Consider the following 16370-nt stretch of genomic DNA (forward strand, 5'->3'; position numbering starts at 1 on the left):
GTGTTATCTACTGTATACACTGTGTTCCAAATTATTATGCAAATAATATTTTCTCAGATTTTCCCAAATTACCTATATGAATTGCAGTCATTGTAATTTTCCAGTCAAATAACTATTAGAGTACAATTGAAAGGTTTTTGTACAAACTGCCTATGATAACAGTATATTTTTTAAAAAATAAAAAACTCAAACTGCTCTCAAAATGCATGTTCCAAATTATTATGCACAGCAGAGTTTTCAACCTTTTCATTTTAACAAAGAACAAAAAAATGGTCATTTTTGAAATTATAAGCATTAGCAGGTTATTACAAACTGAAATCAAACAGTTTTCAACTCAAAATTTTATTCTAGGTGATGTTACATTTGCACATAGGACCGCTTGTTCGGAAGGAGCTTCTGAACTCTCTCGTCCATTGAATTTGTCAGGTTTTGGATGGTTTCTGCTTTAATTGTTTTGCATGAGGACAGAATACCCTCCCAGAGCTGTTGCTTAGATGTGAACTGCCTCTCGCCATCATAGACACTCCTTTTGATGATGCTCCAGAGGTTCTCAATGGGGTTGAGGTCAGGGGAGCATGGGTGCCACGCCATAAGTTTGTCCCCTTTTATGCCCATAGCAGCCAGAGATGCAGATGTGTTATGTGCAGCATGAGACGGGGCATTATCATGCATGAAATGATCTCGATGGTCCAGATAGATGGAGTGGAGGATGGCTGGTTGATGGACACCCCATGCAAACACGGCTACGGCGCTAACAAGGAGGAGGTGGAGTAATGTTTTGGGCTGGAATCATGGGGAGAGAGATTTTTGGCCCTTTTAGGATCCCTGAAGGGGTAATGATGAATTCCATAATGTATGTTGAGTTTCTCAAACAGCACTTCCTTCCATGGTTCAAGAAGAAGAACCGTGCATTCTGCAGCAAGATCATTTTCATGCATGATAATGCCCCGTCTCATGCTGCACATAACACATCTGCATCTCTGGCTGTTATGGGCATAAAAGGGGACAAACTTATGGTGTGACCCCCATGCTCCCCTGACCTCAACCCCATTGAGAACCTCTGGAGCATCATCAAAAGGAGTGTCTATGATGGCGGGAGGCAGTTCACATCTAAGCAACAGCTCTGGGAGGGTATTCTGTCCTCATGCAAAACAATTGAAGCAGAAACCATCCAAAACCTGACAAATTCAATGGACGAGAGAGTTCAGAAGCTCCTTTCGAACAAGCGGTCCTATGTGCAAATGTAACATCGCCTAGAATAAAGTTTTGAGTTGAAAACTGTTTGATTTCAGTTTGTAATAACCTGCTAATGCTTATAATTTCAAAAATGACCATTTTTTTGTTCTTTATTAAAATGAAAAGGTTGAAAACTCTGCTGTGCATAATAATTTGGAACATGCATTTTGAGTGCAGTTTGAGTTTTTTATTTTTTAAAAAATATACTGTTATCATAGGCAGTTTGTAAAAAAACCTTTCAATTGTACTCTAATAGTTATTTGACTGGAAAATTACAATGACTGCAATTCATATAGGTAATTTGGGAAAATCTGAGAAAATATTATTTGCATAATAATTTGGAACACAGTTTATAGGGGTGATATCAGTCATTGTAATCTTGTCTGCGATAATATGGAAACTGCTGTAACTGCATCCTGAAAGAACAGGAAGTATAAGTCTTAAAAAGTCCCAGTGTCCAGTGTGGAAATTTCAAGAATGCTAACTTTTTAAAGCTGATTTAGATATGGAAAAAAACGTTGCCAAAAAAAACTAGGAACACAAAAATCTGATTTAAATAATAGGTCATATTGCCATTTGTTGGAGTCCTTTATTTACTGTTATGTTGAACACCATTTCTTACCATTATACTTTTTAAATTCTTCGACAATACATTGTGCTTCCTTTTGGATCTTTGACTCATCGCTCTTCTTTCCGAATCCAAACATCTTAAGGGTCTTGACAGTAAAGGTTCGCAAAATTTTCCACTGTTCGCCATTGTTCAGGCTAAAGCCTACAAAATTAAGTATAGTTCTTCTCTTACTCGTTACATTACTGATTAGTTGCTACCTACCTGCCTGTTGTGCTCGGCGACAATATCTGCCAGCACAGAGCGGGCTTCCGCTGATGTTATTATTACTATTATTATTTATATAGCACCATTGATACCATGGTGCTGTACATGATAAAATGGTTTCATACAAAATACAAATATAACTTACAGTAAACAAACTACTGGTACAAAGGGAAAAGGACCCTGCCCTTGTAGGCTTAGATTCTACAGGATGATGCGGAAGGAGACAGTAGGTCGTGGGGTTGCAGGTGCTTTGGTAGTGGTGAGGAGGCAGCTCTGGTGGTGGTGAGGAGGCAGCTCTCCAGGTGGTTAGGCAGCAGCTCTGGGGGTGGTGAGGAGGCAGAGGGATCATGGGAGGCTGTAAGCTTTCTTGAAGAGATAGGTTTTCAGGTTTTGTCTGAAGGATGCAAAAGTGGTGGCTAATCGAATGTGTTGAGGCACAGAATTCCAGAGGATGGGGGATATTTGTCTGTTATGTTGACAGAGTAGTGGCTTCTCTTCCGCTTTGATCTGTTGACAGAGTGTGATCTATATGGAGGACTATGGGCTGTGTATTATACGAATATGGAGGTGCATTATGCTATATGGAGGGCTATGGGCTGTGTATTACACTAATATGGAGGATAGTGATGAGCGAGTATATTTTGCTAACCCTTTCGCCAAGTATGCTCTGGCGAGCACCGAGTAGTTACAGCTGCTCGGCGATATGGTTGAATCGCTCCCGTGTGCATGATTTGCAACTGTTTGACAGTTTTAATACATGTGAGGAATGTGTAAGAAATAGACATTCCTCACATGTATTAAAGCTGTCAAACAGTCGCAAATCATGCACACGGGAGCGATTCAACCATATCGCCGAGCAGCTGTAACTACTCGGTGCTCGGCCGAGCATACTCGGCGAAAGGGTTAACAAAACATACTCGCTCATCACTAATGGAGGACTATGGGCTGGGCATTATACTATATGGAGGACTATGGGCCGTGCATTATACTATATGGAGGACTATGGGGGTGCATTATATTGTAGGGAGGACTATGGGCTGTGTGTTATACTATGTGGAGGATATGGGCTGTGTATTATGCGAATATGGAGGCGCATTATAGTATATGGAGGACTATGGGCTGTGTATTATACTACGGTAATATAAAGGTGCATTATACTTTATGGATGACTATGGGATGTGTCTTATACTATGTGGATGCCTATAGGAAGTGCATTATACTTCTTTCTGCTATGGGGCCCCATGACTTCTATGTATGCCCCTGGTGAGTATAATGGTTTATTTTTTTCTATGCATTAAAGAACAGCGGCAGAACGGGGAACATACTTGTATATATCAGGATGGGACCCTGGATAAGGACATATACCAGGATAGAGGATATATATAGCAGGATGGGGTCAGGATGAAGGACATATATACCAGGATGGAGGGCATATATATATATATATATATATATATATATATATATATAGATATATATATCTATATATATATATATCTATATATATATATATATATAAAATATATATATAACCCTCAAAATATATTCTTCTGGTGGGAACCCAGTCTGTCTGTGCTGGACATAAAACTGCTCCATAATTTGAGTACCAATGTTGCATTATTTGGATATTGCATGGTACAATTCATATTCCACAAAAAATATTTGATGCCACTACTTCATGATTTCCTTACCGTAGCCCTGAGTTAACCCCTGCAGTAAAGGTACAGAACCCCGGTCACCAAATACTTCACTCTGATCAACAAGAGCTTCCTTCACAGCCTCATATCCACAGAGGACAACCACTTGCCGTGAGCCATAATAAAGGGTGTACACCGAGCCATATTGATCCCAAAGCTGGAAAGAAAAGTTGCAGATCTTTATTATTCATTCACATTTTTTAACACTAAATTTGAGATTCCTGACCCATCTATTACTGGGACAGGAAACTTAACCCTTTCGTAATAGAGGATGCCCTGTTCTGACACAGTAAAATTGGCTATCTTGAAAGTCATATGTATCTTTATTACAAGTTTTTATGTATTGATTGAACTCTGTTTATATTGTTTGGTAACATCACCATCTGCTGGTAGTTTAATATGTGCATTTTAATTTAAGTTTGCAATGCATTCTGGGATTGTCCTGTTGCATCTTGGGCTTGATATTATGACTCCTGGAGCATTGCAGCAGGTACGTGTTCACACTATTAGAAGTTTGACAGCCTTTTTTCTGACCATGTGTCCCTCCCATTCAGTCACAGGTGGTTTTAACTAGCTCTACCAGCCCATACATTGTAGGTTAAAAGCCCAAGCAGAGACATATTGTCCATACAGGCTTACAGCCCAAGAGTGGCATATCCAGTGGTAGCATAGCGTAGTTTCCCATCATACGAAGGTGACCTTGTCGTGGTTGATGGGCACACATAAATTGGCCAAATTATGCGCAAAAAACCTTCATTTTTCAAAGTGACATTAGTCTAGATACAATATTTCTTATATTTTCATGTATGGAGTGCCGAAGTTCTTTTTGCTACTGTGAAAAATACCAGCAGCCATTTTCCTTCATTCTTATGAGGAAGAAACAACCTCACGTGTTGCTCTGTCTTATTTGTGCTCCTTATAAAACAGCTTGATCCAAGCATAGTTGGTAAGCCACTATCTATGTGTTACCATGCAGTGATGTTAGAAGCATGTTCATGTATTTTATAGGTAATCCTCACCTTGTAGTATTACCTCATGTTTACACTGTGTATTGCAGATTACCTGTATCTATGTTTTGTACAGATATATGTTCTGAAATACCTGTTATTACACCCTATAGTTTCACCCTTTCCTGTCTTACTCTGCAAGCAATAAAAGAAGTTACGAGTTCACAGCCTCTTTTTCTTTGCTTTAGAGGTTTAGCTACATGTCTCACTGCACACCGTGCTATATCGTGTGAGGACAGTACTGCTAAGAACAAGCTCAGAGATTCTGACTATACAAAGCCGCCATTATGCACGTGGAGCCCGAATACGGATATCGCAGCAGCCTCCTAGCGGTCACACTGAATTGTCGTACCAAAAGGAGCCTGCCATTATCCACGCAGAGCCCACATACAGATATTGCAGTGGTCTTCTAACTGCCGCATCATGTCTGAAGCACGAGTATCCTCCATCAAGACGAGCTCACGATTTGGTTCCGCCAAGATATCATCAGTCAGCAATGCCGCCGCCATAACCTGCGCAGAAGCAGCGAAAGCACGAGCCGCCTTTGCTGAGGAAGAGATCCAACTGAAACTACAGCATGCATCCCTTGATGTAGGAAAGGCACGCTTAGAAGCTCGCTATCGAAAAACAAACAGCAGCAGCCATAGGAGAAGCAGAAGCGTTAGAGGCTGCCTTATCTTCTGATGGCGAACACAGCAGATGCAGAAGTGTATTAGGCCTTCAGCAAGCTCCCCACGACTCACAGCATCGCACTTCAGAGTATGTCCATCGACATTCAAAATCAGACGACTACCCAGACTTTCAGCTGGAGACAGAACATTTTGTCAACAAGTCAAGCCAACCAGATTATTCGGAACGCCAGAAAGCCAGCTATCCGTTGCCCTGCCGTGAACAAGAAAATAGACATTGGGGTAAGACTGACTACAATAATCTTTTTCCAAAACAGAGGATCCAGAACCGGACCCTGCTTAGAGAGAATCCCTTCGCTTCAGAAAGGTACTACACCAGTTGGACTAAACCAGAGACATCTGACAGGTATGACAACACATCACACTTGTACTCTGACAACACACCATCAGCTGGCATCAGCGCCAATCAAGCTACAATAGATTTTGCAAAGTTCCTTGCTCGACGTGAATTGGTCGCCAAGGGACTTGTAAAGTTCAGTGATCGCGCCGAAAACTACAGAGCTTGGTGAGCCTCCTTCCAAAATGCTATCAGAGACATAGGTCTATCATGTAGTGAAGAAGTGGATCTCCTGGTAAAATGGCTTAGAAGTGAGTTTGGTAAGCACGAAGAGAGTATCAGAGACATTAATGTAAATTGTCCAGTTGTCGGTCTCAAAAGAATTTGGCATAGACTGGATGAATGCTACAGCTCAGTAGAGGTCATAGAAAGTGCCTTGTTTAGAGAATAGATGACTTTCCTAAAATAGCAAACAAGGACTATTCAAAGCTTAGAGAGTTAACTGACTTGTTAATGGAGTTGTCTGTAGCAAAAGCAGAAGGGGATCTTGTGGGGTTGACATATCTTGACACTGCTAGAAGTGTGAAACCAATAGCTCAAAAGCTCCCATTCAACTTGCAAGACAAGTGGCTTATGCATTGTTCTAGGCATAAACAGACTTGCAATGTACCATTTCCTCCATTCAATGTGTTTCTAGATTTTGTCTCTGAACAAACAAGAATTAGAAATGTTCCTAGCTTTGATTTCACGCTATCATGTGCCAATACCTCTGTTAGTAAACCCCCTAGAGCAACAATAGAGGTGCACAAAACTAACACTTCCTCCACCACAGGTTCAGTTCACAAAGAGTTCAGTTCCTGTCAAGGAGAAGACAAATCTAAGGATCCAAGCAGACAGCGTCCCTTACACAAGAAGCCGCATTCCTTATTTAAGTGAAGAGCTTTCAGAGAAAAGTCATTAGAAGAAAGGAAAGAAAAAAGACGTTGACGCTGGTGGTAGGAAGCGCTAGGATGTCAAATGGGAGGCAAATAGTCCATGAGCTATGATTACAAAATAAGCCAAAGCAGCTCACCAGTAACCCCAAAAGGGGTGAAATGTGGAAAATTGCAACGGGTAAAAGCTGGTGATAAAAAGCGCTAAGGCATATAAAATTCAACAATTGCTACCTTTATTCAAGTCCTTGTAAAAACACAACGCGTTTCAACTGCATGCATGCCGTCTTCATCAGGTGCATGTTCATGTGTTATATAGGTAATTCCCACCTTGTATTATTACCTCATGTTTATAATGTGCATTGCAGATTACCTGTATCTATGTTTTGTACAGATATATGTTCTGAAATACCTGTTATTACACCCTATAGTTTCACCCTTTCCTGTCATACTCTGCAAGCAATAAAAGAAGTTACAAGTTCACAGCCTTTTTTTCTTAAAGAAGATATGAGGTTTGGCTACATGTCTCATTGCACACCGTGCTATATCGTGTGAGGACAGTATAGAGAATGTTTTGGCCTCTAACATCCAGAGAAAAAATGTCACCTTTTGATTTTGCTTTATTTCTTAGTTTAACTAAAAAAATTCTCATTGATTGTAGGACACACAGTAAAGGTACAGGACCCCGGTCACCAAATACTTCCCCCTGATCAACAAGAGCTTCCTTCACAGCCTCATATCCACAGAGGACAACCACTGGCTGTGAGCCATGATAAATGGTGTACACCGAGCCATATTGATCCCAAAGCTGAAAAAAAAAGTTATAGATCTTTACTATTCATTTATATTTTTTAACATTAAATTTGAGATTCCTGACCCACCCATTACTGGAATAAGAAACTTAACCCTTTCATAATAGAGGGTGTTTTGGCCCCTAATGTCCAGAGAAAAAATGTCACCTTTTGATTTTGCTTTATTTCTTAGTTTAACTAAGAAATGTTTAATTGATTGCAGGACACATAGGGCTTTCTTATTATTTGGATAAGATAACTTTTTATTATTTTATTATTTAGGCCTTATTTAGCTGTGGAGGAGCTCCTTTTTGTGTCCTCTATTTATGTTCTAATTCATGTGTATAATTTGGCATAGCACTACTAAAGTTTGACCCAAACTTGTTTAACTGGTGAGATATCCCACCGTTCCAGTAGGGGATCCTGATCGGCTGAGGGTCCGGTGTGACCAATGATTTTGTATAATGTACAACGTTGCTGAATACAGAGGAGTAGAGTCCCTGCATTAGGTATGGATAAGAGGCCTGTGAGCAGTCAGCTAAAGTACAGATGGAACCAGAGAGAGTCCAGTAGTAGTATAACAATAGTAGATTCAGGGGTTACAGTTGCACCCAGGTCCTGGAGCTTTAGGGGCCCAAATGGTCAATGCTATTACAGACCCATGATATTTAGGAAAACTGTTGGAGATTTTGCATTGAGGCCCATGAGCTTCAAGTTAGGCCACTGGAGACCAGAACTGTTGCTGTGTGAATCTGGACAGGTGGAAGTGTCCTGCCCAGTCTTATAATTACTGCTATAACAGACCCTGGGGTCTGGGTTGTCCAGCACCATTTTTAACTGTACCTACAGTGGGTACAGAAAGTATTCAGACCCCTTTACATTTTTCACACTTTGTTTCATTGCAGCCATTTGGTAAATTCTAAAAAGTTCATTTTTTTTCTCATTAACCCCTTTACCCCCGAGGGTGGTTTGCACGTTAATGACCAGGCCAATTTTTACAATTCTGACCTCTGTCACTTTATGAGGTAATTACTCTGGAACACTTCAACGGATCCCCCTGATTCTGAGATTATTTTTTCGTGACATATTGTACTTCATGATAGTGGTAAAATTTCTTCGATATCACTTGCGTTTATTTGTGAAAAAAATGGAAATTTGGCAAAAATTTAGAAAATTTTGCAATTTTCAAAATTTGAATTTTTATGCCCTTAATTCAGAGAGATATGTCACACAAAATACTTAATAAATAACATTTCCCACATGTTTACTTTACATCAGCACAATTTTGGAACCAACATTTTTTTTTGTTAGGGAGCTATAAGGGTTAAAAGTTGACCAGCAATTTTTCATTTTTCCAACAAAATTTACAAAACCATTTTTTTAGGGACCACATCACATTTGAAGTCACTTTGAGAGGTCTTTATGACAGAAAATACCCAAAAGTGACACCATTCTAAAAACTGCACCCCTCAAGGTGCTCAAAACCACATTCAAGAACTTTATTAACCCTTCAGGTGCTTCACAGGAATTTTTGGAATGTGGAAGAAAAAAATGAACATTTAACTTTTTTCACAAAAATGTTACTTTAGATCCAATTTTTTTTATTTTCGCAGGGGTAACAAGAAAAAAAGGACCCCATAATTTGTTGTGAAATTTCCCGTGGGCACGCAGATACCCCATATGTAGGGAAAAACCACTGTTTGGGCTCACGGCAGGGCTCGGAAGGGAAGGAGCGCCATTTGACTTTTTGATTGTAAAATTTGCTTGAATAATTAGCGGACGCCATGTTGCATTTGGAGAGCCCCTGATGTGCCTAAACAGTGGAACCCCCTCAGAAGTGACCCCATTTTGGAAACTAGACCCCCCAAGGCACCTATCTAGATGCATAGTGAGCACTTGGAACCCCTAGGTGCTTCACAAATTGATTCGTAAAAATGAAAAAGTATTTTTTTTCCACTTTTTCATTTTTACGAATCAATTTGTAAAGCACCTGGGGGTTTCAAATGCTCACTATGCATCTAGATAGGTGCCTTGGGGGGTATAGTTTCCAAAATAGGGTCACTTGTGGGGGAGCTCCAATGTTTAAACACACAGGGGCTCTCCAAACGCGACATGGTTCCAATTTGTTAGCGGACACCATGTCGCGTTTGGAGAGCCCCTGTGTGCCTAAACATTGGAGCTCCCCCACAAATGACCCCATTTTGGAAACTAGACCCCCCAATGTGCCGGGAGCGGTGCGGGACCGCTCCCTGCACATAGCCCCGGGTGTCAGCTGTGACAATCATCTGACACCCGGCGGCGATCGCGCCCGCAAAGCCTGTGTGCGGGCGAAATCGACAGGGCGTATTAATACGTATCTGGTCCATAAGTCCCAGGGCACAGATACGTACTAATATGCCCTATGTCGTAAAGGGGTTAAAGTACACTCTGCATCCCATCTTGACTGAAAAAAAAAACAGAAATGTAGAAATTTTTGCAAATTTATTAAGAAAGAAAAACTGAAATATCACATGGTCATAAGTATTCAGACCCTTTGCTCAGTATTGAGTAGAAGCTAATACAGCCATGAGTCTTCTTGGGAATGATGCGACAAGTTTTTCACACCTACATTTGGGGATCCTCTGCCATTGTTCCTTGCAGATCCTCTCCAGTTCCATCAGGTTGGATAGTGAACATTGGTGGACAGCCATTTTCAGGTCTCTCCAGAGATGCTCAATTGGGTTTAGGTCAGGGCTCTGGCTTGTCCAGTCAAGAATGGTCACAGAGTTGTTCTGAAGCCACTCCTTTGTTATTTTAGCTGTGTACTTAGGGTCATTGTCTTGTTGGAAGGTGAACCTTCGGCCAAGTCTGAGGTCCAGAGCACTCTGGAAGAGGTTTTCATCCAGGATATCTCTGTACTTGGCCTCATTCATGTTTCCTTCAATTGCAACTAGTCGTCTTGGCCCTGCAGCTGAAAAACACCCCATAGCATGATGCTGCCACCACCATGTTTCACTGTTGGGATTTTATTGGGCAGGTGATGGGCAGTGCCTGGTTTCCTCCACACATACCGCTTAGAATTATCACCAAAAAGTTCTGTCTTCATCTCATCAGACCAGAGAATCTTATTTCTCAGAGTCTGGGAGTTCTTCATGTGTTTTTGAGCAAACTTTATTGGGGCTTTCATATGTCTTGCATTGAGGAGAGGCTTCCGTCGGGCCACTCTGCCATAAAGGCCTGACTGGTGGAGGACTGCAGTGATAGTTGACTTTGTGGAACTTTCTCCCATCTCCCTACTGCATCTCTGGAGCTCAAGGAGTAGAACCATCTCAAGGAGGATCACAAGGAAATGGACAGGATGTGACTTAAATATGAGTGTCTGAGCAAAGGGTCTTAATACTTACGACCATGTGATATTTCAGTTTTTCTTTTTTAATAAATTTGCAAAAATGTCTAGATTTCTGTTTTTTTTCAGTCAAGTTGGGGTGCAGAGTGTACTTTAATGAGAAAAAAAATGAACTTTTTAGAATTTACCAAATGGCTGCAATGAAACAAAGAGTGAAAAATGTAAAGGGGTCTGAATACTTTCTGTACCCACTGTATATCCTTGAGGAGCAGAGGAAGTTGAATACGATGATGAAGCAGGAACTCGTCAGCTCTCTGCTCCGCTATTCACTGCTGTAGAACTCGAGCACAGGTCGGCACAATGCAATTACATCATTACATCTGCCTGCAACTAGTCACCCACTGCACAGTCCATCAGAGGCCTTCTGAATGCTGCTCCATTCATTATGAAAATGGAGCTAGGCCGTAGCGTAGCATGGGGAAGCAGGGCCAAAATTGTGCTACTTGCACTTAGTGCCTGCACTATACTGCTTAAGCAGAGAACAGCAGGAGAGTTGAATTTGTCATTGGGTTAGGGTTAGACTGTGGGTGAGGGGTAGGGCTAAGGTAATAAAATTGTTACATAAAATAGTAATAAAAAAGAAAAAAAATTAATTAACAGGTTTATTTTTTGAAAATGATTGCAAAAAGCTGAATAAAAATTAGGAGATCAAGAAGCAAACTATAATGACATCTTTATTTTCTTCAAATTACAATATATGTGCTTGGAGGATAAGGGGTTCAGTAATGGACTGGTGAAAGGAACTCAGGGAGAGCTAACAGTTCACACGTTATGGGTTCTGTGAGGAGCTGAAGACGATTGGATCAATGGACGTAGAGTCGAGTCCACGGCTCTAAGGGACACTGACTTTTCCAGCACTGAGCATCGGTTACGTTGATCTTATTATTGTGTTTTATTAGAGATTTGCTTGCTCTTTAGTTTAAGGTGCACAATAAAATGTTAATGGATCGGGAGGGGCACCGTGGGAGACACAGTTCACATGTACACATACCATGCTCATCAAGACCCCTGAACCATGAGGCGGCGACGTGCAGGCTGAATCTTATGTTTACATGAGGCCAGACACGAGATTGGTAATTAGGTAAAGCAATCATTTCATTACTCTCGTTACTGTCTCAGGGGCTTCAATTAAGCCATTGTTCTCCCAGTCACTAGTTCCATTATGTGGATGGGGATAGTAGACCCAGTGAAGCCGTCACCACAGGAGGGTTTCACATGCAATCCAAGGTGAGGGGCTCGACCTCAGGAAAATACCTCCACCAATGACAGTTAGCATTGTGGGAATTGGTTCCGGCTGGAGCTGAATACACACGTTACGGTCGTGGCTGGAGGAGCATAAGCTGTGAATGCAGACTATACCGGCAGGAGATACAAAAGCTGGGAGCGACCCAAAAGTTTGGAGACAGTGGGTATCACTTGGTATTGCAGCAGTGTAACTACCGGTCCCGGGTTGGGATCTTGTGGACTAGGGGCATCTCATTGTGGCCATCTACTCAGAGTTGCTGTAAGATCGTGGATGAAAGAAATAAAAATAATTGTGTCGTTAACCTACCTAGGTGATTAATACAACCCACAACCTCAGATCGTCACAGGGTGCAAAATACTTGATATATCCCAAGCATTGGCAACTCACGCTACGCTACACACAGGCTAGGTGCGTTAGCCACCTTACACTTTACAATGAAGTTGTCCAAACTCGCCATTATCAACAGGATCAGCCTACATTCTAATGTGTTTAGGGGCCTCCCAACAGATGACGTCAGGGGAGAGAAGGAACCGGCTTGCTGAATTTTAATTGCGGAACCTGTTATTCCACCTGGAGATAGACCATTTTCAAATGATTCTGGCAGCGACTTTCTCATACAGAACACAGGAGCTATCACCCAGGGGCAGGTGCAATCCCATGAAATAATGCCTAGGCAGGGTGTGTTTTGGCAAGGAATAGCCCCCTTTAAACCACATAGGCATGTAGGTTTAGGCTATTTTGGGTGTACAGTGACCTCCAGCCCTCAAAAATATAAGCCTCAAATTGTAAAATTATTTAACTACCACTACTTTAACTGAAGCTGACAGTGGCAGTCTCTCTAGATTCATCGAGGCCAAGTGATAATTATTTGATTCTTGTATTCTTTTACTTATCTATTGTATTACTCTGTATAAAATTCATTAAAAAGCAATAATTTTAGGTAGCCTTATTATTTTCTTCCTTGCACTTTCTGAATCTGCTTCGTTCAAGCAAAACCTTTACGAAAAAGTTTACATTTCTAGAAGCTATTTGAATAATTGCAGTATTGTGAACGATTTATTTTTAACATATTTTAGATCAAAATTCTGAAAAAAGAAAGAAATACAAACATGTTTAAAAACTTTACTATAAATTATAATGACAAAAATGCAATATAGCAATGTAAGTATCTGACCTTGAGAAGAGAGTTCACCAAATTTTTTCTCTTAATGTCCAACAAGTTACCAATCAGAGGCAGAGGTGCCGGCCCAGGGGGAAGGTTACCTCTTCTCGATCTTGTATCCCAAGTAAAGTAGATGAAAAGGCAGATAAGGATCAGGAACCCCATCCATGTAATGTCCATGGTCGGTACCTAGATGTGCTAGAAAGACAGAATATAAATTAAAATGACAAATATACACTCTTCAACACTGAAATTGCAACACCAAGAAGGAAAAGTCATGGAATAATCCATTATTCCATGGATCACAGGATCAATAGACATGATAATGATCTGTAAGTAATTAAAGTGAGCTAAAGAATAAGAGATCTGCCCTCCAACAATTTTTTAGGTCGGCTTAAGTACCATTTCCTCCCATAGACTTACATTATTTACTTTTTCTCTTTCGTTGCCTCATATAGCGGCGTGCTTCTGTCCTGGTAGCTTCTGCCATATTAGAAGAACTCCACTGACTTGTGGAATATACATTTTAATTATTTGCATATTACTTCATTTTGGGACACTTAAAACCTATAGGGCTGACATTTGAGTACTGTATTTGATATCCCCAAATAGCCATTTTGACATTTCAGTCCTATAGCTCTGACAAACAGAACGGATGTCTCTGCCAAGATTCTCAGAATAATTTAGTCATTCACTGAAACTAAAAGTATTTCCTAAGCATGTTAGATTTTAACATATATATTTTTTTCATTAGAAAGGTAATATTTTACAGGGATAACTTGAGAATACCCCTTTAAAGAACCAATTAACTATAGAAAAACAACTTCAAATGGATTTTGTAGGATTCTCTACGAATCCTACAAAATCTCCTTATTGAGATTTATACAAGGCAACCAATGCATAGAATCAATATATTCCTAGTGTGTTTGACAATGCCCAATCTAACAGTAGAGCCAACAACTATGTAAACTCCAAAATAACAGAGGAACAAGCACGTATGGTAATAAAATGCTCATAAAATAATGAAAAAGGACCATTTTAGCAATCAATGTTATAAAATATTAGTGCCCGAATTAACGGACAACCTTACTTCTTTACACAATGAGATATTATATATTTTTTTCCATTAGAATATTAATATTTTACAGTCCCTCTGATTATGATTTGAGAAATAGCATAATCAATCCTAAACTCATTCTCTCACCATTCCTATCACATTCATTCTTTATTCTGAAGACCTTGTATCAACAACTGTGTTGAATGTCATTTGAGTTCCCGAAAACTGCTGAAAAATAAAAATTCAATCAAAGAGTTATATTTTTCCGTTTTAACATCTCTCTTAAAATATCATCTTCCTTTTTCATTGCTGACTTTACCTTTTTATATATTTTCTTAATTTTACACATAATCATTTGGTATATTATATACAGCAAAATAATAAATTCCCCACTGATGTTTTCGTTGAAGACTGAGACCAACTAGTTACTAGTTTTCCAAAATTATTCTAATTTTGTGAAATGCACCTGTAGTTCTCTGGTTATCTGGTTCCATGTTTTTACCCAATCTTCATCTCCTTCTGTAAAAGAAAGAAATGGAGGTTCCAAATTTTTCCAAAAAGTTGTGTCCTTCCTTAACCAAATATCTGTTTGGATCTTCCAACTTTCCCTTTTGTGATCATATCATTTGTAATATCACCCGACCACACAGCTTTTTCTTCACCTCTTATCTCTATATTCCATTATAACATACAGTACAGACCAAAAGTTTGGACACATCTTGTCATTTAAAGATTTTTCTGTATTTTCATGACTATGAAAATTGTACATTCACACTGAAGGCATCAAAACTATGAATTAACACATGTGGAATTATATACTTAACAAAAAAGTGTGAAACAACTGAAAATATGTCTTATATTCTAGGTTCTTCAAAGTAGCCACCTTTTGCTTTGATGACTGCTTTGCACACTCTTGGCATTCTCTTGATGAGCTTCAAGAGGTAGTCCCCGGAAATGGTTTTCACTTGACAGGTGTGCCCTGTCAGGTTTAATAAGTGGGATTTCTTGCCTTATAAATGGGGTTGGGACCATCAGTTGTGTTGTGCAGAAGTCAGGTGGATACACAGCTGATAGTCCTACTGAATAGACTGTTAGAATTTGTATTATGGCAAGAAAAAAGCAGCTAAGTAAAGAAAAACGAGTGCCGATCATTACTTTAAGAAATGAAGGTCAGTCAGTCTGAAAATTTGGGATAACTTTGAAAGTGTCCCCAAGTGCAGTTGCAAAAACCATCAAGCGCTATAAAGAAACTGGCTCACATGAGGACCGCCCCAGGAAAGGAAGACCAAGAGTCACCTCTGCTTCTGAGGATAAGTTTATCTGAGTCACCAGCCTCAGAAATCGCAGGTTAACAGCAGCTCAGATTAGAACCCAGGTCAATGCCACACAGACTTCTAGCAGCAGACACATCTCTTCAACAACTGTTAAGAGGAGACTTTGTGCAGCAGGCCTTCATGGTAAAATAGCTGCTAGGAAACCACTGCTAAGGACAGGCAACAAGCAGAACAGACTTGTTTGGGCTAAAGAACACAAGGAATGGACATTAGACCAGTGGAAATCTGTGCTTTGGTCTGATGAGTCCAAATTTGAGATCTTTGGTTCCAACCACCGTGTCTTTGTGCGACGCAGAAAAGGTGAACGGATGGACTCTACATGCCTGGTTCCCACCGTGAAGCATGGAGGAGGAGGTGTGATGGTGTGGGGATGCTTTGCTGGTGACACTGTTGGGGATTTATTCAAAATTGAAGGCATACTGAACCAGCATGGCTACCACAGCATCCTGCAGCGGCATGCTATTCCATCCGGTTTGCGTTTAGTTGGACCATCATTTATTTTTCAACAGGATAATGACCCCAAACACACCTCCAGGCTGTGTAAGGGCTATTTGACCAAGAAGGAGAGTGATGGGGTGCTACGCCAGATGAGCTGGCCTCCACAGTCACCAGACCTGAACCCAATCGAGATGGTTTGGGGTGAGCTGGACCGCAGAGTGAAGGCAAAAGGGCCAACAAGTGCTAAGCATCTCTGGGAACTCCTTCAAGATTGTTGGAAGACC

General features: G+C 40.4%; 1 protein-coding gene across 1 annotated transcript in view; it reads right to left on the minus strand.

Annotated features, from left to right (window-relative positions):
* LOC141153248 (cytochrome P450 2G1-like) overlaps positions 1–16370 on the minus strand; it is a 121225-nt gene that overhangs the window by 43215 nt on the left and 61640 nt on the right. The window contains exons 2-4 of the mRNA XM_073637950.1: positions 13270–13455; positions 3763–3925; positions 1859–2008 (exon numbers count right to left, since the gene is read on the minus strand). Of these exons, the coding sequence (XP_073494051.1) occupies positions 1859–2008; positions 3763–3925; positions 13270–13437 (481 nt within the window). The 5' untranslated portion in view covers positions 13438–13455. The remainder of the gene's footprint in view (positions 1–1858; positions 2009–3762; positions 3926–13269; positions 13456–16370) is intronic.

The sequence above is a fragment of the Phyllobates terribilis genome, unplaced genomic scaffold (assembly GCF_046119375.1).
Source record: "Phyllobates terribilis strain yellow unplaced genomic scaffold, ASM4611937v1 Scaffold_7__3_contigs__length_470593459, whole genome shotgun sequence".
Taxonomy (NCBI): Eukaryota; Metazoa; Chordata; class Amphibia; order Anura; family Dendrobatidae; genus Phyllobates; species Phyllobates terribilis.